The sequence below is a fragment of the Haemorhous mexicanus genome, chromosome 29 (genome assembly GCF_027477595.1).
Source record: "Haemorhous mexicanus isolate bHaeMex1 chromosome 29, bHaeMex1.pri, whole genome shotgun sequence".
Lineage (NCBI taxonomy): Eukaryota > Metazoa > Chordata > Aves > Passeriformes > Fringillidae > Haemorhous > Haemorhous mexicanus.
The window spans coordinates 5,108,783-5,128,128 of NC_082369.1; the positions used below are offsets into that span (position 1 = coordinate 5,108,783).

Sequence of the window (19,346 nt, forward strand, 5' to 3'; positions counted from 1 at the left end):
GTCCCCGACCCCGGCAGGCAGAGCCTGGCACGCGGCCACGGGGACAGGGACACGCCGCGGGGTGGGAGCGGCTCCTGGGGCTCAGCGCGGGGACACGGAGGCGACCCCCTGCTCATGGGGACACAGAGGGGACCCCCCGAAGTGGAGAGACACGGAGGAGCCCCCCTGCTCATGGGGACACAGAGGGGACCCCCCGAAGTGGAGGGACACGGAGGAGCCCCCCTGCTCATGGGGGCACAGAGGGGACCCCCCCGAAGTGGAGGGACACGGAGGAGCCCCCCTGCTCATGGTGACACAGAGGGGACCCCCCGCTCATGGGGACACAAAGGGGACCCCCCAAAGTGGAGGGACACGGAGGAGGCGACCCCCCGCTCATGGTGACACAGAGGGGACCCCCCGAAGTGGAGGGACACAGAGGAGACCCCCCGCTCATGGTGACACAGAGGGGACCCCCGAAGTGGAGGGACACAGAGGAGACCCCCCGCTCTTTTTGACACAGAGGGGACCCCCTGAAAAGGGAGGACCGTCCTGGGCCGTCGCCAGCCAGGAAGGGACACGCGGCGAGCGAGGGGATAAACAATTTATTTTCTGCAAAAATAATAAATTACCACCCCCTTCCACCCCCCCGCTGCCACGAGGACCCCAAGGACGGCGAGATGGGTGGGGGTCCACTGCGGGGAGGGGGCATGGGAAGGGTTCGGTGCCCGGTAGGAGCATCCGGTCCGCCCTGGGGGTCCCGTCCCGGGGCGGTGCCAGCGGGGAGGGGCTCAGGGTGGCCGGGGGTGGGGGCAGTGCCGGGCCGCCTCCCGCACCAGCCGGGCCTCGCGGGGCGTCCAGGGCCGGGCGTAGCCGTCGTCCTGCAGCAGGATGCGGTTCAGGGTGTGCTCGTGGTTCACGTGGCGCCGCGCCATCAGCAGGTACTCGCCGCCCTCGAGCAGCGGGGGGCACCCGCAGGTGTTGGGCACCCACAGGTACTCCCGGGCCACCAGCGGGAAGCGCTGCCGGTACCGCGCCTCCACCTCCACCTCGTAGCGAGTCTCCCGCCCCACCACGCGCCGCGCCAGGATCCGCCCGTGGAACACTGCGGGGTGAGGATGGGGCATCCTGAGCCCCTTCCTGTCCCTGGCATCACCCTGAGCCCTTTCCCACCCGCGGCATCGCCTCTGGCGTCACCCCAGGTCTCTGCGCATCCCCAGCATCACCCTGAGCCCCTTCGTGTCACCTGCATCAGCCCGAGCCCTTCCTGTCCCAGCAGCACTCAAAGCCCCTTCTCATGCCTGGCATCGTCCCTGGCATCACCCCAAGCCCCTTCCCATTCCTCTCATCATCCCTGGCATCGTTCTGAGCCCCTTTTCCACCCCTGCATTGCCTCTGGCATCACCCTGAGCACATCCTCGTCCCCAGCACCGCCCCCAGAATCACTCTGGGCTCCTTCCCGCTCCTGGCACTGTCCCTGGCAATGTCCTCAGCCCTGTCCCCGGCGATGTCCTCAGCCCTGTCCCGCCCCCGCCACCCTCCCGAGCCCCTCCCGGCCCGGCGCTCACCGAAGTCGCTCTGGCAGAAGTGCCGGATGCGCTGGGAGCGCCCCTTGGGCGGGCGGCACCTCCCGCAGCGCCCTGCGGGGATAAAGCTGCAGCAATTTAGGGGCAGAGGGGACTCCTGACCCCCCAAATTTCCCCTCACGCAACCTTGGCAGGGGAGGTTGAGGGTCCAGACCCCAGAGAGGGTCACACGGGGCTCCTGAGAGCCCTGGCGAGGGCTTTTAGGGTCCTTTTTAGGGTCCCCATCTTATCCCCCACACCTGGGCAGCCCAGAATGCTCCCAGCAGGGGCCTGGGGGGGCTGCGGGGACCCCCGAGGATGTACCTGCGGCAGCCCCGTCCTGACTGCGGCCAGGGGGGCTCCTCGGCGGTGGCTCCGTGGCAAAGCCCCGGGGCGGCGGGGGCGGAGCGGGGGCCGGGCTGTGCGGGGGCTCCGGGGGCGGGGGGCTGCCGGCCCCCCGGGGCTGGGGCTGCCGCAGGGGGCTCGTGTCACCGCGGCCGAGCTGGGGGTGCCCGCGGGGCAGCCAGAACTGGTACTCGATGCCGGGGTTGGGCTCCTGCAGCAGCGCCTGGGGGGACACGAGCGGGGCTGGGAGGGGCGGTGGGAGCGGGGGTGGCTGTCGCCACCGCCGTGTCCCCCCGCCCTCACCATCACGTGCAGGTCCTCGTGGGTGGGTCCGGGCGCCTCCAGGCTCTCGGTGCCGTCGGGGGCCCGGCTGTAGGTCAGGAGGGTGCCGGCGGCCTCGTAGGGCCCCGGCCAGGCGATGGCCCAGTCGCCGTTGAGGACGTAGCGCCCGTCACTCGCCATCAGCGCTGCGGGAGGGAGCGGCTCCGGTAAACCGAGCCCCGCACGGCTCCCGGGACCCCCGGCCGGGTCCCCAGCGGAGGCCTCTCCCGGCGCGGGAGGGCAGCGTGGGCCGGGGAGCCGCGCTCGGGGCTCCGGGAATCCGCGTTCCTGTCGGATCTTGGCTCCGGGCCCGAGCCGCAGCCAAAGCCTGGTGTGCAAAGCCAGCCCCGAGCCCCCAAACCCCGGCTGGGATGGGGGAAGGGGCTCCAGCCGCATGGGAAAGGGGACGGGGGGGTGGGGATGGAGGTCCCTGTCCCGGTGCTGCGGTGGCCGGTCTGGCCCCGCTCCAGCTCAGCCCTTCCCAAAACGCGGCCGCGGCCTCTGGAAAATTGCCCCGAGCGCTTGGGAGTTCAGTGACCCCGCGATGCTCAAAACAGCATCCGAGGGAGGGAGCGGCACGGCACGGCGAGGGACAAACACGGGACAAACATGGCACAGCACGGCGTGACACGGCCACCCCTGCCCTGCCCTGCCCTGCCCTGCCCTGCTCTGCCCTGCCCGCACACACAGCTGGCACCACCCTGAGCCAACTGGGAGGGACTGGGAGGGACTGGGACGGAGGCAGTTCAGGTCCTACCCAGGTAGTTGCGGCTCTTGTCCGTCACCTTGATGTGGGTGGCCCCGGCCGGGATCTTGGTCACATTCACATATCCCAAATATCCTGTGGAGGGGGGCAGAGTCAGGGCAGAGCCTGGGCAGGGCCCAGGGGGCACCACGGGGGGACAGACAGGGAGGGGACGGGCACAGAGGGGACCCGGGTCTGGGGCATTGACCCAGCTGGGCCCCACGTGCTGGGACATCAGGGACATGGGGGCACAGGGACTCTGAGTGCCCCCAGTAGCCCTGGACACCTCTGGGGACATCACAGTCCCCCCACACCCCAGGAGTGGCCCCTCTGCAATGAGTTAACCCCCAAGGGAAGGGGCTGCTCCGAGGGACCAGAGACCCTCTGGATGGGGGAGCGGCACAGGGGATGGGACAAGGGGCACCCCGGCGATGCCTTGGGGACAGGGATGGGGACAGGAGGACAGGGGAGCCAAGAGCCAAAGCATTCACCCATGGAGGGGGCCGGGGCAATGGTTCATTCACCGGAGGAGGGGTCCGAGCCCTGGAACAGCCGGTGCACGAGGACGCACGAGCCGTGGCCGCTGCCGCAGTGGCCGCAGGCGTCGGGACGCGAGCCCGAGCCCAGGATCCCGTCACAGCCCACGCTCTGTGGGGAGCCCAGACACCCCCTCAGCGCCGGGGTTCGGGCCTGGGGGGTCCCCGGGGGGTCTGGGGGGTCCCGGCCCCGCGCACACCCACCAGGCAGCGCCCGCCGACGCACAGGTCCGGGGAGCCGGGGCTGCAGCGGGTCCCGTCCAGCACCCGGCCGAAGCTGTAGTAGAAATTGTGTCCCTCGGCCAGGCAGTTGAGGTCGCAGAGGTTGGGGGCTGCCAGAGCAGGGGGGGAAGGGATTGGGGTGATGATGGGGACAGCCGTGAGCCGCCGGTGATGCCGTCCCCAGGCCGGGACTCACCTCCGTGGAAGGGCACCCAGCGGTAGCGGGCGGAGGTGCCCAGGACGGGCCGGTTGTCGTAGAGGGAGCACTGCATGGCCCGGAAGGGCACGGAGCCGCTGGGGCAGCCCTGTGGGAGCACCAGGATGGAGCCGGGAGGGCGGCCATGGGGACCGGGGACAGCCACGTCGCTGCCGTGGCGCTCCCGGCGCTCACCTGGAGCTGGCAGAGCCGGTACTGCCGCGGGTCCCCCGTGCACGGCTGCTCCTTGCTGGTCCTGCGGTCACAGGGACAGCACGTGTCACCCCCCCGTGTCCCCCACAGGGACCCCCCAGCTCCAGGGGGGTCCACGATGCCACCGAGCCACCATAGGGATGGTGGTGCGCACGAGGTGGTGGCAAGGTCGTGCCCGGGGTTTTGGGTGACACAGGGGAGGTTTGGGAGCTGGGGACACCTCGGAGTGGGAGGGGTCTGTGCTACCCCTTCCCCCTCTCACCGCAGGCACCGCCGGCTGCGCAGGGCGACGCCGTCCCCACACGAGCTGGAGCAGGAGCTCCAGGGTCCCCAGGACCCCCAGGTCCCCTGGGGCCGAGCAGGGGCTGGGGGCTCAGGGACCCTCGCTGGTGTCCCCAGGGCTGGGTCCTGCGTGAGGAAAGCGATGGTCAGCGCTGGGGGTGGGGTGAAGGAGCCCGGGGGTGCCCCATTCCCCTCAGCTGCCCCCCAGCCCCCTCACCTGTGCCGTGCCCACCAGGCTGAGCCAGGCCAGCAGCAGCAGCCGCCAGGACCTGTGGAGCAAAGAGCCCTGAGCCCGCTGTCCCCAGGGACAGGGGGGTGGCACCGGGCTGTCCCCCAGCCCAGCATCACCGCCGAGGCGGGGCCACGGCCGAGCTCCCCCCGGGACCCCAGCGAGGGGGACGGGGGTGAGGGGGGGCCAAGCCCAGACCCAGCGCGGGGGTCCCCAAGGAGGGGATGTGGGGTCTGGTGCCACCAGCGGGGGCAGGCGGGTGGGGGACACGCAATAGGTGATGCTGGGCGGTGACACAGGGTGGTGACACAGGGTGGTGACACAGCGTGGGTGACACAGGGTGTCCCCCACACGTGCCCACGCAGCCCCCGGGACGGGCGACGGCCCCGCCGCCCCCAGGGCCCCGCGGCGGGCGCCGGGCCGGGATCGCTGCCTGCCGGGGCAGGACCAGACCTGCACGCCGGGGCTCCGCGTCGCTCCCCGATCCGGATCCGGCCCCGCCGTGGGGCGAGCAGGGTGGGGGGCAGCGGGAGGCCCCCACGCCCCACAGCGCCCGATCCTGCAGCACCCCGAAGCGCCCAGCCCGGGGGTGAGGGAGGTGCCGGGAGGGTGCGGGGGGTGCGGGGGTCCCATCCCCGTGTGGGGGAATCCCCCGGCCGAGCCGGTTCCGTCCCGCCGCGCAGCTTCCACGGTAACCGGGGGGTCGCGGGCGGCCACCGGCAGCCCCCGGCCCTGGGTCCCCCCAGCAGAACAGGGGAAGGACCGGGGGGTCTCGCTGCCGCCGCTCCGGGGGGGGGGGGAGTGTTTAGAGCGTCCGGACCCCTCCGAGGCTCGGGCGATGCCCGGTGGGTGATGTCCAGACTCCGCTGGCAGCGCGGGGGGCACCGCGTGCCTCAGTTTCCCCGCAGGATCTGCGGTGGGGGAGGCGCGGAGGCGCGGGGGTGGGGTGGGGTGGGGGTGGTCCGCGAGGGTTAAAGCAGAAATCAGGAGCTTACCCAGCACCGTAGGGTCCCCCGCGGGGGTCCGAGCCGCCCCCACGGCGCCCCCCGGCCATGCCGCCCCTCGTTCGCGGCGTCCCGGCGGCTCCGTCCCGGCTCGGCGTCCCGGCGGCGGGGAGCGGGGGGGACCCGGGGCGAGCGGGCATCGCCTGCGCAGCTCCGGGGGGGCCGGGCGAGGCTTCCCCCCCCACCCTCCCCGCTCGCCTCCCGTCCCTCCCCGCCGCGTTATTAATATCCAGCCCCAAAGGTGCGCCCAGCCCTCCCCGGCCGCCCGTTAACCCTTGGGGGCCCGGAGCTCCGGCGGTCGGGGGGGGGGGGCTGGTGGCGTCCCCGGGGGGCGTGGGTGCTGCAAAGCAACATCAGCGCCCCCCCGGGACCCCCTCAGCCCCAGCGGCGGAGGGGAAGAGGCACCACGACCTCCCTGCACGGTCGGATCCCGATCCGGGACCCGCCGGTGCTGGGCATCCCCGAGGGCCGGGACCCCCGCGGGGGTCTCCGCTTCTTGGCCGGGGTCTTCTGAGGGGGCTCGGGGGGCCAGAGCGGTGGGTGTTGGGTGCGGGGGGTCACCCAGCACCCCTGGGCGCCGTGGATACCCGCAGCCCGGCGCTGAAGGGGTTACAGTGTCGGGGTGCGGGTGTCCCTCGGGGTGTCCCCGGTGCCGAGCAGAGCGGGCAGGATGGTCCCAGGGAGCGCAGGGGCCGAGCCACCCCCCGGCTGGTATCTCCGGGACGAGGGCACCGGGACGCTCTACAAGCGGGGACGGCTCCTGGGAGAGGTAAATCCCCTGAACCACCCCCCCTGAACTGCCCCTCGCCCCCCCCAGCGCCCCCTCCCCGCCGGGTACCTAGGGGGGGGGTCACACGCCCGCACCTCCCGGGGGGTCCCCGAGGTGTCCCGATCCAAGGGGAACCCACCCCATCCCCTCTGGGAAAGGGGAAACTGAGGCACGGGACTGAGCCCCAGCAGCTCCGGTCCCTGGGGGTCCTCGCCCCACAGGGAGGGGCACCTGGGTGGGCACCCCAAGCCCCGCTGCCCGTTCCCACGGGGTCACTCGCAGGGCACCTTCGGCCGCTGCTACCAGGTGACAGAGGTGACCAGTGGCCGGCTCTACGCGGCGAAGGTGATCCCGAGAGCCCGGCTCGCTGCCGTGGGCATCGGGGACAGGGTGAGTCCGGCGGGACACTCCCCGGGGAGGGGACAGTGCCCGGGGGGTCCCCGCGCAGCCCCGCCCGCGCCTCTCCCCGCGTGTCTGGGTGGGTTCCCGTCCCCGCGGGGCGCGCACCGGGGGTCCCCGCTCCACGAGGGTCCCCCCGGGGCTGCCGGGCTGCTGTCGGTGCAGGTGGAGAGGGAGCGGGAGCTGCAGTGTCGCCTGCGCCACCCGCACATCGTGCGCCTGCACGGGCACTTCACGGACCGCGGCCACTTCTACCTGCTGCTGGAGCTCTGCAGCCGGGGGGTGAGACTTGCACCCCGAAACCGAGCTCCTGCCCCCCGAAACCGAGCCCTTGAACCCTGAAATTCTGCACCCCAAAACTGAGCCTAAACACCCCAAACCCAAGCCCTTGAACCCCAAAACTGAGCCTAAACACCTCAAAACTGAGTCTCTGCACCCCAAAACCGAGCCCTTGAACCCTGAAATTCTACACCCCAAAACCAAGCCCTCGAACCCTTAAACTGAGTTCCTACACCCCAAAACTGAGCCCCCTCAGGCCGGGGCTTCAGCAAGGCCCAGCCTGGTGCCTTGCTCTGTCCCCAAGTCCCCCTCGCTCTGTCCCAGTCCCTGTCACTCCATCCCCCATCCCTGTCACATTTCATTGTCCCCACTCCCTCCTCACTGTCCCCACTCCCTCCTCACTGTCCCCAGTCCCTCCTCAGTGTCCCCAGCGCTGTCGCTCTGTCCCCAGTCCCTCCCCACTGTCCCCAGCGCTGTCGCTCTGTCCCCAGTCCCTCCTCAGTGTCCCCAGCGCTGTCACTCCATCCCCAGTCCCTCCTCAGTGTCCCCAGCCGCTGTCACTCTGTCCCCAGTCCCTCCCCACTGTCCCCAGCCGCTGTCACTCTGTCCCCAGTCCCTCCTCAGTGTCCCCAGCGCTGTCGCTCTGTCCCCAGTCCCTCCCCACTGTCCCCAGCCCCTGTCACTCTGTCCCCAGTCCCTCCTCAGTGTCCCTAGCGCTGTCGCTCTGTCCCCAGTCCCTCGCCGACATCCTGCGGGCGCGGGGCCGCCTGACGGAGCCGGAGGTGCGGTACTACCTGCGGCAGCTGCTCTCGGGGCTGCGGTACCTGCACGGCCACGGCCTCGTGCACCGGGACCTCAAACCGAGTGCGTGGGGCTGGGGGGGCCTCGGGGGTGACCCGAGGGTGGCTGAGGGTGACACCATTCGTGTCACTCCCCCCACAGGTAACTTCTTGGTGACGGAGCGGATGCGGGTGAAGATCGGGGACCTGGGGCTGGCTCAGCGGGCGGCCCCGCCCGGGCGGCGCTGGGGGTGAGTGGGGCCGGGGGGGCTGCAGGGAGGGGGTTTGACCCTGCCCGTGTCCCCAGGGGTCACCTCTGCTGTCCCCATCTCAGGGCACTCTGTGGGACACCCAGTTACCTGGCCCCGGAGGTGCTGGACCGCAGGGGACACGCGGCACCCGCAGATATCTGGGCACTGGGGTGTGCCGTGTGAGAGGGGCTGGGGGAGGGTGGCAGGGGGAGAGGGAGGATGAGGGGAGATGGAGGGAGGGAGGATGAGGGGAGATGGAGGGAGGATTGGATTAGGGGTCATGAAGGGAGGTGGGATAAGGGGAGATGGAGAGAGGGTGGAATGAGGGGAGATGGAGGGAGGACTGGATAGGGGGACATGGACATGGGATAAGGGGATATGGAGGGAGGGATGAGGGGAGATGGAGAGAGGGAGAGCAAGGGGAGATGGAGGGAGGGTGGGATGAGGGGAGATGGAGAGAGGGAGAGCAAGGGGAGATGGAGGGAGGGTGGGATGAGGGGAGATGGAGAGAGGGAGGTTGAGGGGAGATGGAGGGAGGATGGGAGAAATGGAGACAGGGCAAGGGGAGATGGGTGGGATGAGCGGAGCTGGAGGGAGAACAGGGAGGTCAGAGGAAGAACAGGAACACTGGAGGGAGGAAGAGGGGTGATGGAGGAAGGCCAGGGACACTGCAGGGAGCACAGGGACGCTCCCGGCCGCTCCCCCCCAGGTACACGGCGCTGACCGGCCACGCCCCGTTCGAGGCTCGCCACCGGCCGGAGCTGTTCCGGCGCATCCGGAGCGCTCGGTACCCGCTGCCCCCCGGGCTCTCCCCCCGTGCCCGCGCTCTCATCGCACACATGCTGCAGCCCGAGCCCGCGGCACGGCCCGGCCCGGCCCGGCTGCTGTGCCATCCCTTCCTCACGCAGGTGCGGGACTGGGCCACACGGGGGACACGCGGGACACCGAGGGACACGCGGGGGTCACTGCCTGTCGCTCCCCAGGGTTTCACACCCCACACGCTGCCACCCCGCGCCTGCCACTCCGTGCCCATCTTCGTGGGACAGGAGCCCCTCTGCTGGATCCTGCGGGGGTGTGGCTGTGTCCCTGTCACCCCTGCGGGTGGCCGTGCTCCTCCCCAAAGGACCTGAGCCCGAACATCCGCGGAGGAAAACCTTTATTATTAGTGCTGGGAACCGTCTAAAATCCAGTCATGGAAACAAGCGGGGGTGGGACGTGACCAGTACGAACGGCAGACACACACACACACACCCACACCCACCCAGTTTGCCCTTTAAAACTGTTAACGGGAAAAAACAACCCCGAAAAACAAACCCCGAAATAAAAAGGAGCTCTCTTCCCTGCCAGCCTGGGATGGGGATGGGGAGGTGCAGCTCCATGTCCCGGTGCTGCTCCTGGGACTGGAGAGGTGCCAGGTCACCCCCACGGGGCAGTGGGGACATGGGAGAGGGGACAGAGGGAGCTGTGGGCTGGGAAGGAGGGAGGAAAGTGCGTGGTTTCCCTGTTCAGCTTCACTTCTCTCTCTCTCTGGAGAGAAGAGTCGGAGAAAACGTTGAAAGCTCAGTAAAACAGGACACTAAAAACACCCAGGGGCAGCGCGGGCCGGCACGGAGGCCGTGCCTAAAACACGGAGAGGAGGGGACAAGGACAAGATGCTCGAGGTGGCCCCAGCAAGCACCAAGGAGCCGCTTCCGGACTCGCCCACGTGTCAGCGCCAGAGGGGACGGGCCAGGGGTTGTCACCGGCCTTCCCGTGTCACCAGCAGGGCCTGGGGGAGGGAGGTGACAGCAACGACTTTGTCTGCACTGGGGGGGAGCCTTGTCCCAGCGCCAGAGCAGCGCTGGTGACAAAGGACAGGGAACAGCCTGCAGTGGCGGGATGGTGGCGGTGAGCTGGGGCACTTGGGTTGTCACTCGTGTCCCCAAACCACGGCAGAGTGGCAGGGATGGATCCCACAGCCCTCAAAGGGGCTCACAGAGTGCACCCGAGGCTGGGAGGGGGGGACACAAATCCCAGCTCCCCCTGAAGCTCCTCAGCCCCCCTTGGAGCTCCTCAGCTCCCGAGGAAGCCGCCCCAGACCTTTCCCAAGCTGGGAGAAAATCTCTGCCCTCGGGGTCAGGAACCTTGTGCCACAACAGCCTGTGCCACGCAGGGTCCTGGGGCACACTGGGGACAGCCTGGGGCAGGTGGCACAGCCCGGGCTGGCTGCTGTCCCTGCCCCTGGCAGCTCAAGGCCTGGCACAGAGCCCAGGGGATATTTTTATCCCGGCATTTGTGTTGTTTGAAGCTGTCAGCTCGGTGTTTTCAGTCATAAACACAACCCTCCCGTGTCCCAGGAGCTGACAGCAACAGCAACACCCTCAGCTGCCACAGCCTGAGCCACTGGCTGCCCTGGGGTGGCCCCAGGATGACCCTGAGATGGCCCTGGGACACAGAAGCCACAGAGGTCCCCAAAGCCTCTGTTCTGGAACTCCTGCACTGGCTACCTCTGTCCCCCAGCCAGGCAGGAAGGTCCCTGAGGGGCTCAGGGCAGGGTGTTCCAGTTGATTCCCTGTGGGTTTTGAGCTCTGGGCTCTCCCCATCTTTATTGCACAGCCAAGAGCTGCCCAAAGATGGGGAGAGCAGGACTGTCCCTGCCCTGGTGACAATTGTGTCACAAACCAAGCCAAGGTGGCAACAACAACAACAAGGAGGCTTCTTAAAAGAGAAGGGATTTAAAAACAGAGATTCAAGTTTGGGAACTCCTCTCCCCCTCCTCCCTGGCTCCAAATGAGGCCAAAACTCACCCTCGTGCAGAGATCAGGTTCAAAGTTCAGCCAATTGGTGGGGGTGACCCACAGCCCCGGGGGTGACAAGGGCAGGTCACCTCTGTGTCACCACAGAGCCCCGGCCCAGGGCTGAGCCCGGCTCCCAAAGCCCAGGAGGGGCTCAGAGGGGCAGCTCCAGGCAGGGGTGGCCCGGGGGTGTTTGGTGACAGGAACCAGGCGAGGGCAGGTGCGTGGGCAGGAGCTTCCCCCCCTGCCAGGGCCCAGCAGCACCTCAGGCTGAAGGCACCGAGTTGCTCTCCACCTTCAGTCCCTTGCTGGCCAGGAAGGCATCCTGCTTGGGCTCCCTGCCCAGGAACCTCCTCAGCATGTCCGAAGCGTCCACGGAGCCGCCGGGATGCAGGATGCACTTCCTGTAATCCATGCCCACCTGCAGGCACACACGGGGCAGGGCTGGGACACCTGCCCTGGCTCCCACAGCCCATGAGAACCCTGCAGAACCCCGTCCCTACCTTGCAGTTCATGATTCCCTCCTGCTTGAAGCGGGTGTGGAACATGTCCATGGAGTACACCTCGCTCCAGAGGTAGCCATAGTACTGGGCGTCGTAGCCCCCAGCCAGGTGGCCAAAAGTGGCTGGCATGTTTGTACCTGAGGGGACACGAGGGGTCAAAGGGGACTCCCCACAGATAAACCCCCTCCAGTGCTGTCCCAGCTGTTCACACAACCCGGGGGACAAAGGGAGGAACTTTCCAGGCTTTTCCAGCCCTGCTTTTCCCGGAGCCAGCACAAACTGTCCCCACACGGGAGGAAGTTGCTGAGCTATTACAGGGGGACAGGAGGGTGGCACGCCGTACCTGGGGTGGCAGGGACACCCAGCACCTCCTCACAGAGCTGGGCAAACACCTCCACGGGGTCAGCCTTGGTCTGGGTGTGCAGTGCCTGGTCCACCTTGGCCAGGACGATCTGGCGCAGGTTGAAGAGCCCTGTTCCCAAAAGGAGGAGGAGGAGGAGAAGGAGGGAAACCGAGGCTGCAATGCTGCCTGCAGGAATGTCACCGAGGCAGGTGGCACCTCTTTGTCCCTTTCACATGCCACATCACCCTCTCTCTTCCCACATGTGTGGGTTCCTTCCCCCCATCACCTCAGAACCCCCAGCACCACGGCAAACAAGGAAAAGCCTTTTTTGTCCCCAGCCAGGTCACTGAGCGTCCCCTTCCCGTCCCCACACCCAGGGGACATCCATTCCCTCTCACCTGTGTTTGCCTGCCGGGATTTAATGAGCTTCTCCAGCAGCTCATCCGGGATGGGGCTGCCTGTCTTGTAGTGCCTGGACATGCGCAGCAGCGGCTCCTTCTCCCACACCCAGTTCTCCAACATCTGCGACGGGGCCTCCACGAAGTCCCTCTCCACGTGTGTCCCGCTGAACATGGCGAACTCCGCCTGGGGGACACGGCCAGCTCGGAATTCCAGGGGAAAACGGGATGGGGGAAAAACCCCAACCTGTGCCAGCGCAGCGAGGCCTCACCTGAGAGCACAGCTGGTGCATGACGTGCCCAAACTCATGGAAATAGGTCTCCACCTCGTCGTGCTGCAGCAGGGAAGGGGCGTCCGGCGTGGGCTTGGTGAAATTGGCCACCATGGCGGCCACCGAGATTTGGCGGCTGGAGTCCGGCAGGAGGCAGCCGGGCTGGAGGCCGAAGCAGGCGGCGTGTCCGTACTTCCCTTCCCTGGGGAGGGACAGGAGGCTCAGGGACCCTTCCAAAAGCCACACACAGCTATGGCCTCCCCCACTGTGGTCCTCAGAGGAGACCCCAGTGACCCCCGTGGTGACACCCCACCCCAGTGACATCCCTGCCACAGCACATGGCGCTCCCTCCACTCCACACAGCTGGGAGCAGCAATCTCCTCCTCCTCCTCCTCCTCAGGCTCTGCTCCTCCTGCCCCAGCCCTGCTCCTGGATTTCCCAGGTCTCACCGTGGGTACAGGTCCAGGTAGAACTTCCCGATGATCTCGCCGGAGGACGCGTCCTTCACCGTGTAGAGCTGCACGTCCTCGTGCCACACCTGAGCCTTCTCCTCCAGGTGGAAGGTGAGGCCCAGCAGCTCCTGGTAGATGGCCAGGAGGCCTGTGGTGACCACCTGCATGGGGAAATACTCCTTGAGCAGGTTCTGGTCCACGCTGTACTTGGTCTCCTCCACCTGGTTCATGTAGTAGCGCATGTCCCAGGCGTTGATGCGGTTGTCGAACTCCAGCCCGCGCTTCTCGCACTCCTTCTTCTTCAGGTCCAGGATCACAGCCCGCTCCTTCTCCCCCAGGGGCTTCAGCTTCTGGGCCAGCTCATCTGGGGAAGCCAGGCAGGGCTGGCATCAGGGATCAGAGCAGCACACCCTGCCCAGGATGTCCCTGCTCGGCCCCAGGACGTACCCAGGAACGTGGCCACCGTCCGGCTGCTCTTGGCCATGTTCATCTCCAGCACAAAGTCAGCGTGGGTGCTGAAGCCCAGCAGACTGGCCTTCTGAGCCCTCAGGTCCACCAGCTCCTTCAGGATCAGGCAGTTCTCCTGCAAGGCAGAGAGTGAAGGACACGTGGTGTTGTTGTGGGTCCCAGGACAAGGTGAGAGGTGAGAATTTGATTACAAGTTCTCAGAAGGCTGATTTATTATTCTATTCTATTCTATTCTATTCTATTCTATTCTATTCTATTCTATTCTATTCTATTCTATTCTATTCTATTCTATTCTATTCTATCCCATCCCATCCCATCCCATCCCATCCCATCCCATCCCATCCCATCCCATCCCAAAATGATATACTAAAACTATACTAAAAAAAGAGAAGGAATATATCAGAAAGTTAGAAAAAAATGATAATAAAACCCCGTGACAGACTCAGAGAGTCCAACACAGCTGGCTGTGATTAGTCATTAAATTAAAACAATTTACATGCTTAATAAACAATTCTCTAAAGCAGCAAAACATAGAGAAGCTGAAGCTTCCCAGCTTCCCAGGAGAAGAAATCCTGGAAGGGATTTTTCATAAAATATCACAGTAACATCCAGAGGGGAGAAGGGAAGCAGTGTGGAAAGAAACACAAATCCCAGGGGAGCTCCCCTGGGTGCCCTGGTCAGTCCCACTGACCTCTTTGCACCTGGAGTTGAACATCTCCTCCACCTTCCTCCTGGTCTCGGGCACGTAGCACTTCTTCAGCAGGGGGAAGTAGTGTGGGTACTTGAGGGTGACCTTCAGCTTCCCATCCTCTGTCTTCTCCAGGGAGTTCAGGAAATCCTCAGGGAGCCCCCCTGGGAAAAGAGCAGGCAGGGGCTGAGCCCAGGATTCTCCAGGAATGCTCTGGGATCACCCAGTGCAGGCAGCAGAGCACTCCATACCCAGCTCCTCCCTGGAGAAGGGCAGGAAGGTGGTGTCCTCGTTGAGGTTCTTGTTGAAGTCGATGCACAGCACACTCAGCTTCTTCTTGATAGCTTTGATTTTCTTCAAAACGCAGAAAATCAGAGAGAAGTCAGAGCTGGGGGGGCACTCAGGCTGTTCCCACCCTGCTGAGCTGCCCAGCACTGAGCCTGGCCTTGGCTCTGAGCCAGCCCAATTAAGGATGGTGCACAATTAATGATGGTGAGCCAGCAGCCCAGAAAGGCTCCCTGAGGTCACACCTGGCAGGACTCAGCCACCTCAGCAAGGTCCTGCCTGCTCCCTGCTGCCTCAGGAGCTGCAGGTGCTGCAGTAACAACCTCCCCTCTCCTTATTTCCCATTTCCTTCTGGTTTTAACCCAGTTTTGAGCTCCTCTGCTGGTGCACGGTAAGAGATGGAGGCTCCTGAGCAGCTCAGCCCCCTCAGCCCAACTCCAGCCCTTGGCACGGTGGGGATTTGGTGCTAATTTCCCAATTTCACCTCCCCAGGAATTCCTCAACTCCCACTCTGTTAACATCACCCTTTAAACAGAAAGGAAAAAAGGGGGAGCTGGAGACATCAGCCAAAATCACCAGAATTGGGGGCAAAACCCAAACCTGAGCCTCAGACCCTGCCCTGAGGGGCAAGAGGGAATGGATTCAGACTGACAGGAATTAGGATTAGATGGGATATTAGGAAAAACCTCCTTGCTGTGAGGGTGCAGAGGCCCTGGCACAGATTTCCCAGAGGAGCCGTGGCTGCCCCTTCCTTGGGAGTGTCCAAGGCCAGCTTGGAGCACCCTGGGACAGTGCAAGATGGGCTTTAAGGTGCCTTCAGCTCAAACCAACCAGGGATTCTGTGCTCTCACCTCCTGGGTCTCCTCGGGGAGGTGGAGCCCATTCCTTTTTCCCAGCTTGATCAGCCTCTCCAGGTACCTCTTTGCCTCGGGCTTCAGGGAAGCACTCTCTGCTTTCTCCTGGAAAACAAAAAAAAAATTCCTCCTCCTCAGGGAGCTGCAGGAAGCTGCTTCCCAGTGGGAGTTCTGGGAACACCAGAGACCCAGCAGCAGATGGAAAAGCCCCAGGGAAGGCTCTGGTTTGGTGCAGAGGTTCCTGTGTCACCTCGGGGCAGGGGTTCCTCCCAGATTGCTTTAAACACATCACCTTCGTGCCATGTCAGCATTCTGGGGGCATCACCACTGAGGTGGGCTGGATTCACCAACAGCCCCTCAGCCAAGGGGTGACCAAGGCTCTGAGTGGGGGGCAGAGCCCTCAATCCCAAATTCCCCACCCCTCACTACACCTGGGCCACTCTGCCGTGACCCCACCGCGCTCCCGCCCCACTCCTGCATCCTTCCCTCCTCAGCTCTGGGATGAAGGAAAAGGATCTGCTGGAATTCCAGGGGGTCCCAATCCCTGCCTGGGTGGCAGGGGACACACCTGGAGCCACACAATCCTCTGGTACACGTCCTGCCTCATGCTCATCTCCACGTCGAACTCCGAGAGCTTCTTGTCGGCCTCGGTGCTGGCGGCGCGGATGGCCTTGCAGGGGGACACGTGCTGGGGGAAGTCCAGCATGTTCCTACGGACTGGGGGGACAAAAAGGGACAGGGGTGATGGCTCCACACCCCAGTGCACACCCACAGCCAGGCTGGCAGCCCCAGAGCCTTTCCCACCCCTCCCACAGATGACAGGGGAGAGGCGGGAGGAGGCTCCTGCTGCCTTTGGTCCCTTCCCTGCTGCACTCCCACCACAATTCTCCCAAAATCCACAGGAATTCTGTGTCTGTGAGCCCCCAACAGCTCTGGCAGCACAGGAGGTTTGGGGAGTCCTGTGCATGGCTCCATGTTGCCTTCCAGCTCGAGGAATTCCATGATTCCTGATGGCTCCTGCTGCCCTTGGTCCCTTCCCTGCTGCCCAGCACATCCACCCGCTGGATTCCCACCACAATCCTCCCAAAATCCATGACAATTCTGTGCCTGTGAGCCCCCAACAGCTTTGCCAGCAGAGGAGGTTTGGGGAGTTCTGTGCAGGGCTCGATGTTCCCTTCCAGCTGGAGGAATTCCATGATTCCTGATGGCAGCAGCATTCCCTGTCTCCTTTAAAGCTCCAAGTGGGACAATCCCTTCCTACAGACACTTCCCCAAAAGCCACCACGCCCCAGGTGTGCCCTGTCCTGATGCAATTCCATGGAGGAAACCAGGGAGAACATTCCCTGCTGCCATCCCTGCAGAAGCTCCAAGAACAGCACTCCAGGTGCTCTCCAGGTACCTGGATTCCCCCCCAGGAGAAGCTGAACAGGCAGCTCAGCCAGGAAAGTGCTGACAGTCCTGCTGAGCTGAACATTTCTCCTGCTGAGCAAGAAGAATTATTTTTTTCCCTATTATTTTAGGAGAGGAGGAAGATGAGGCTGCTCCCTGCCCCAGACAGGTGGGACAGCTCGAGCACAGGCAGCAGCCCAGGTGTCACGAGGAGAGGCCACCTGAATTGTCACCCTGCTGCAAATAAAGCCATCAAAACTGCACAGTTTTGGTGCCATCATGTCATGGTACTACCCAAAAAACCCCCAGCAGGATTTATTCTCCTAAAAAATTCCAGCAGGACTGACTCTCCTAAAAAATCCCAGCAGGATTTATTCTCCCAAAAAATCCCAGTGGCCAGCAGGATTTAGTCTCCCAAAAAATCCCAGTGGGTTTGACTCTCCCAAAAAATCACAGAAGGATTTATTCTCCAAAAAAATCCCAGCAGGATTTACTCTCCCAAAAAATCCCAGCAGGATTTACTCTCCCAAAAAATCCCAGCAAGATTTATTTTCCCAAAAAATCCCAGCAGGATTTAGTCTCCCTAAAAATCCCAGTGGGTTTGACTCTCCCAAAAAATCCCAGCAGGATTTACTCTCCCAAAAAATCCCAGTCGGTTTGACTCTCCCAAAAAATCACAGAAGGATTTATTCTCCTAAAAAATTCCAGCAGGATTTATTCTCCCAAAAAATCACAGCAGGACTGACTCTCCCAAAAAATCACAGCAGGATTTACTCTCCCAAAAAATCCCAGCAGGATTTATTCTCCAAAAAAAATCCCAGTGGGTTTGACTCTCCCAAAAAATCACAGAAGGATTTATTCTCCAAAAAAAAAAAAAATCCCAGCAGGATTTATTCCCCGAAAAATCCCAGCAGGAAACAAGGCACATGGAGAGACATTTGCCCATTGCTCCAGGGAAAACTGAGGAAGGAGGTGAGAGTTTCTTGGATCTTTTCTGCCTTTGTTCCCACTGGTGACCCATGAAAGCCAGGACAGCCCTGGGAAAGCAGCAGCTCCTGCTGCCAAAGGGCTGGCCTTGGGTTAATTTGCTTTTCCAAATCTGTTCTTTGTGCTGGTTCCTTGCTGTATAAACATCACCTGGGAAAAAAACCAACATTCTGCTGGCAGCCACAGGGAGAGAAAAGCAGGTGACAGCACAGAGCTAAAAAATAAAATCCAAAAATCTTAATAATCGAGGGAGGGGTTGGAAGTGACCTCAAAGCTCAGCCCTGCTGTGGGCAGGGACATCTCCCACTGCCCTAGGTGGCTCCAGCCTGGCCTTGGACCCTTCCAGGGGGCAGCCAGAACTTCTCTGGGCAAGCTCAGAGCCTCCCACTACTGTAAAATTAGGTGACCCACCCCAACTCTGTGATATCAGAAAGCTAATTAATTACTTTATTATACTATGTTATTATTTTATACTAATTTACACTACTCTAAACTGACACTGTGCAAACACTCAAAATCTCAGGATTGTCTCCTGTCAGGACACAGCTGGTAGAGACTGGTTAAGAAAAATAAACCACTCATGCTAGAATCTAATCAAATTCTTTCAGGTAAATAATCTTTTAACACATGTTCCAAAACACAGGAGCAGCAAATAAGAATTGTTTTGACCTCTGTGCTTCTCCAGCTTCTCCCTTCCAGCTGGAGGAATTCCATGATTTCTGATGGCAGCAGCGTTCCCTGTCTCCTTTAAAACTCCGAGTGGGACAATCCCTTCCTACAGACACTTCCCCAAAAGCCACCACGCCCCAGGTGTGCCCTGTCCTGATGCAATTCCATGGAAGAAACCAGGGAGAACATTCCCTGCTGCCATCCCTGCAGAAGCCCCAAGAAAAACTCGACAGAGAGAGAGAGAGAGAATTCTGTCTCCCTCTGTCCAGAGAGAATGTGACTGCCACATTCCGGGAGGGATTCCTCCCCAGCATCCCATCCCTGCCAGCAGGAACAGCATCCCCACCTGTGTATTCCACCTCCACGTCGGCCAGAGCCTTCAGCGTGTTCTCGTAGGAGACCTCGCCGCGCTCCTGGGCTCCCACGCGGTCGTACACGAGCTTGGTGCTCTCGGTCAGCTCGGCGGCCATGGCCTCGATCTGCTCGGCCGTCAGGTCCCAGCGCAGCTGGCTGGCCACGGGCCGCGGGGGCTGGCTGTCCACGACATTCCCTGCGGGACAGCAGCGGGGACAGCATTCCAGGGAAGGCCCGCAGCGAGTCCTTCGCGGTGGGATCATCCCCCGCTCCCGGTGCCCAGAAATGCTTCACCGAAACCCGACTCCGTGCCCGGCCAGGTGTCCCTGCCAAGGCTGCGCCCTGCTCGGGGACAAGGCCGAGCGCTGCCCCGCGGGCCACAGAGGTGACCTGCGGGCACAGGAGACCCCGGCCGGCCCCGTCCTGCCGCCCCCGGCCCCGTCCCGCCGCCCCATCCCTCTCCGCTCAGCCGCTCTCCCCCCGCCCCGCCAGCCCCTCGCCCTCTCCCCGATGTCCCCGCGCTCCCCATCCCGCCGGTACCTGTCGGGGGGGCCATGTCGGGGGTGCCGGGGGTGCCGGGAGGCCCCGCGCTGCTGACGAGGCCGGGAGGAAACCGGGCCGGCCCCACGCACCGAGCATGTGCCCCGACCGGAGAGGCGGGCGGGAGAGCGGGGCATGCTGGGAGCCTGGAGGACCGGGCCGCTCCCGCCGCGCCCGCACCGCACCGGGGCCGGACGGCGGGGGCGGCTCATCCCCGCCGCGACCCTCAGAGCCGGCCGGGAGCGGCCCCGGGGCGGGC

The 19,346-nt window shown here is 63.9% G+C and overlaps 3 protein-coding genes across 6 annotated transcripts; 1 reads left to right on the forward strand and 2 right to left on the reverse strand.

Annotated features, from left to right (window-relative positions):
* Positions 1-566: 566 nt before the first annotated feature.
* Positions 567-5,816, reverse strand: ADAMTSL5 (ADAMTS like 5). Of its 2 annotated transcripts, none has more exons than XM_059870022.1 (12): positions 5,626-5,816; positions 4,619-4,670; positions 4,382-4,527; positions 4,102-4,162; positions 3,907-4,015; positions 3,693-3,820; positions 3,477-3,600; positions 2,965-3,048; positions 2,190-2,353; positions 1,866-2,109; positions 1,545-1,616; positions 567-1,081 (listed from the first exon to the last, which is right to left on the reverse strand). In XM_059870022.1, the coding sequence occupies exons 1-12, from the start codon at positions 5,772-5,774 to the stop codon at positions 768-770; spliced, it is 1,647 nt and encodes a 548-aa protein (XP_059726005.1). In that variant the 5' UTR covers positions 5,775-5,816; the 3' UTR covers positions 567-767. The 2 variants fall into 2 exon arrangements, with proteins under 2 accessions (XP_059726005.1, XP_059726006.1); XM_059870023.1 differs by having other exon boundaries at positions 773-1,081; positions 1,545-1,630.
* A 339-nt stretch (positions 5,817-6,155) lies between these two features.
* LOC132339461 (inactive serine/threonine-protein kinase PLK5-like) lies at positions 6,156-9,450 on the forward strand. 3 transcript variants are annotated; one of them, XM_059869713.1, is made up of 7 exons: positions 6,156-6,403; positions 6,686-7,084; positions 7,816-7,945; positions 8,024-8,111; positions 8,195-8,290; positions 8,821-9,019; positions 9,095-9,450. In XM_059869713.1, exons 1-7 carry the CDS (start codon positions 6,305-6,307, stop codon positions 9,239-9,241), a joined length of 1,158 nt encoding a protein of 385 aa, XP_059725696.1. In that variant the 5' UTR covers positions 6,156-6,304; the 3' UTR covers positions 9,242-9,450. The 3 variants fall into 3 exon arrangements, with proteins under 3 accessions (XP_059725696.1, XP_059725697.1, XP_059725695.1); XM_059869714.1 differs by having other exon boundaries at positions 6,686-6,793; positions 6,968-7,084; positions 8,821-9,450; XM_059869712.1 differs by having other exon boundaries at positions 8,821-9,450.
* THOP1 (thimet oligopeptidase 1) lies at positions 9,251-19,245 on the reverse strand. Its single transcript, XM_059869711.1, has 13 exons — positions 19,088-19,245; positions 18,540-18,743; positions 15,717-15,865; positions 15,146-15,253; positions 14,261-14,363; positions 14,013-14,173; positions 13,301-13,436; positions 12,851-13,217; positions 12,402-12,603; positions 12,130-12,316; positions 11,732-11,860; positions 11,389-11,525; positions 9,251-11,306 (listed from the first exon to the last, which is right to left on the reverse strand). Exons 1-13 carry the CDS (start codon positions 19,101-19,103, stop codon positions 11,151-11,153), a joined length of 2,055 nt encoding a protein of 684 aa, XP_059725694.1. The 5' UTR covers positions 19,104-19,245; the 3' UTR covers positions 9,251-11,150.
* Positions 19,246-19,346: the final 101 nt, after the last annotated feature.

What these genes read in the sequence shown, in the direction of transcription:
- ADAMTSL5 (XM_059870022.1), bottom strand. Translation starts at nt 5,774, where the DNA reads ATGCCCGCTCGCCCCGGGTCCCCCCCGCTCCCCGCCGCCGGGACGCCG. An exon ending in GCGTCGGCGGGCGCTGCCTG is followed by an intron (nt 3,601 to 3,692) that starts GTGGGTGTGCGC and finishes GGCTCCCCACAG; the next exon opens with AGCGTGGGCTGTGACGGGAT. An exon ending in CAAGAGCCGCAACTACCTGG is followed by an intron (nt 2,354 to 2,964) that starts GTAGGACCTGAA and finishes TCCCTCCCGCAG; the next exon opens with CGCTGATGGCGAGTGACGGG.
- THOP1 (XM_059869711.1), bottom strand. An exon ending in TCCCCGAGGAGACCCAGGAG is followed by an intron (nt 14,364 to 15,145) that starts GTGAGAGCACAG and finishes TGCGTTTTGAAG; the next exon opens with AAAATCAAAGCTATCAAGAA. An exon ending in TACCTGGACCTGTACCCACG is followed by an intron (nt 12,604 to 12,850) that starts GTGAGACCTGGG and finishes GTCCCTCCCCAG; the next exon opens with GGAAGGGAAGTACGGACACG.
- LOC132339461 (XM_059869712.1), top strand. Translation starts at nt 6,305, where the DNA reads ATGGTCCCAGGGAGCGCAGGGGCCGAGCCACCCCCCGGCTGGTATCTC. An exon ending in GGGGACGGCTCCTGGGAGAG is followed by an intron (nt 6,404 to 6,685) that starts GTAAATCCCCTG and finishes GGTCACTCGCAG; the next exon opens with GGCACCTTCGGCCGCTGCTA. An exon ending in CCGCCCGGGCGGCGCTGGGG is followed by an intron (nt 8,112 to 8,194) that starts GTGAGTGGGGCC and finishes TCCCCATCTCAG; the next exon opens with GGCACTCTGTGGGACACCCA.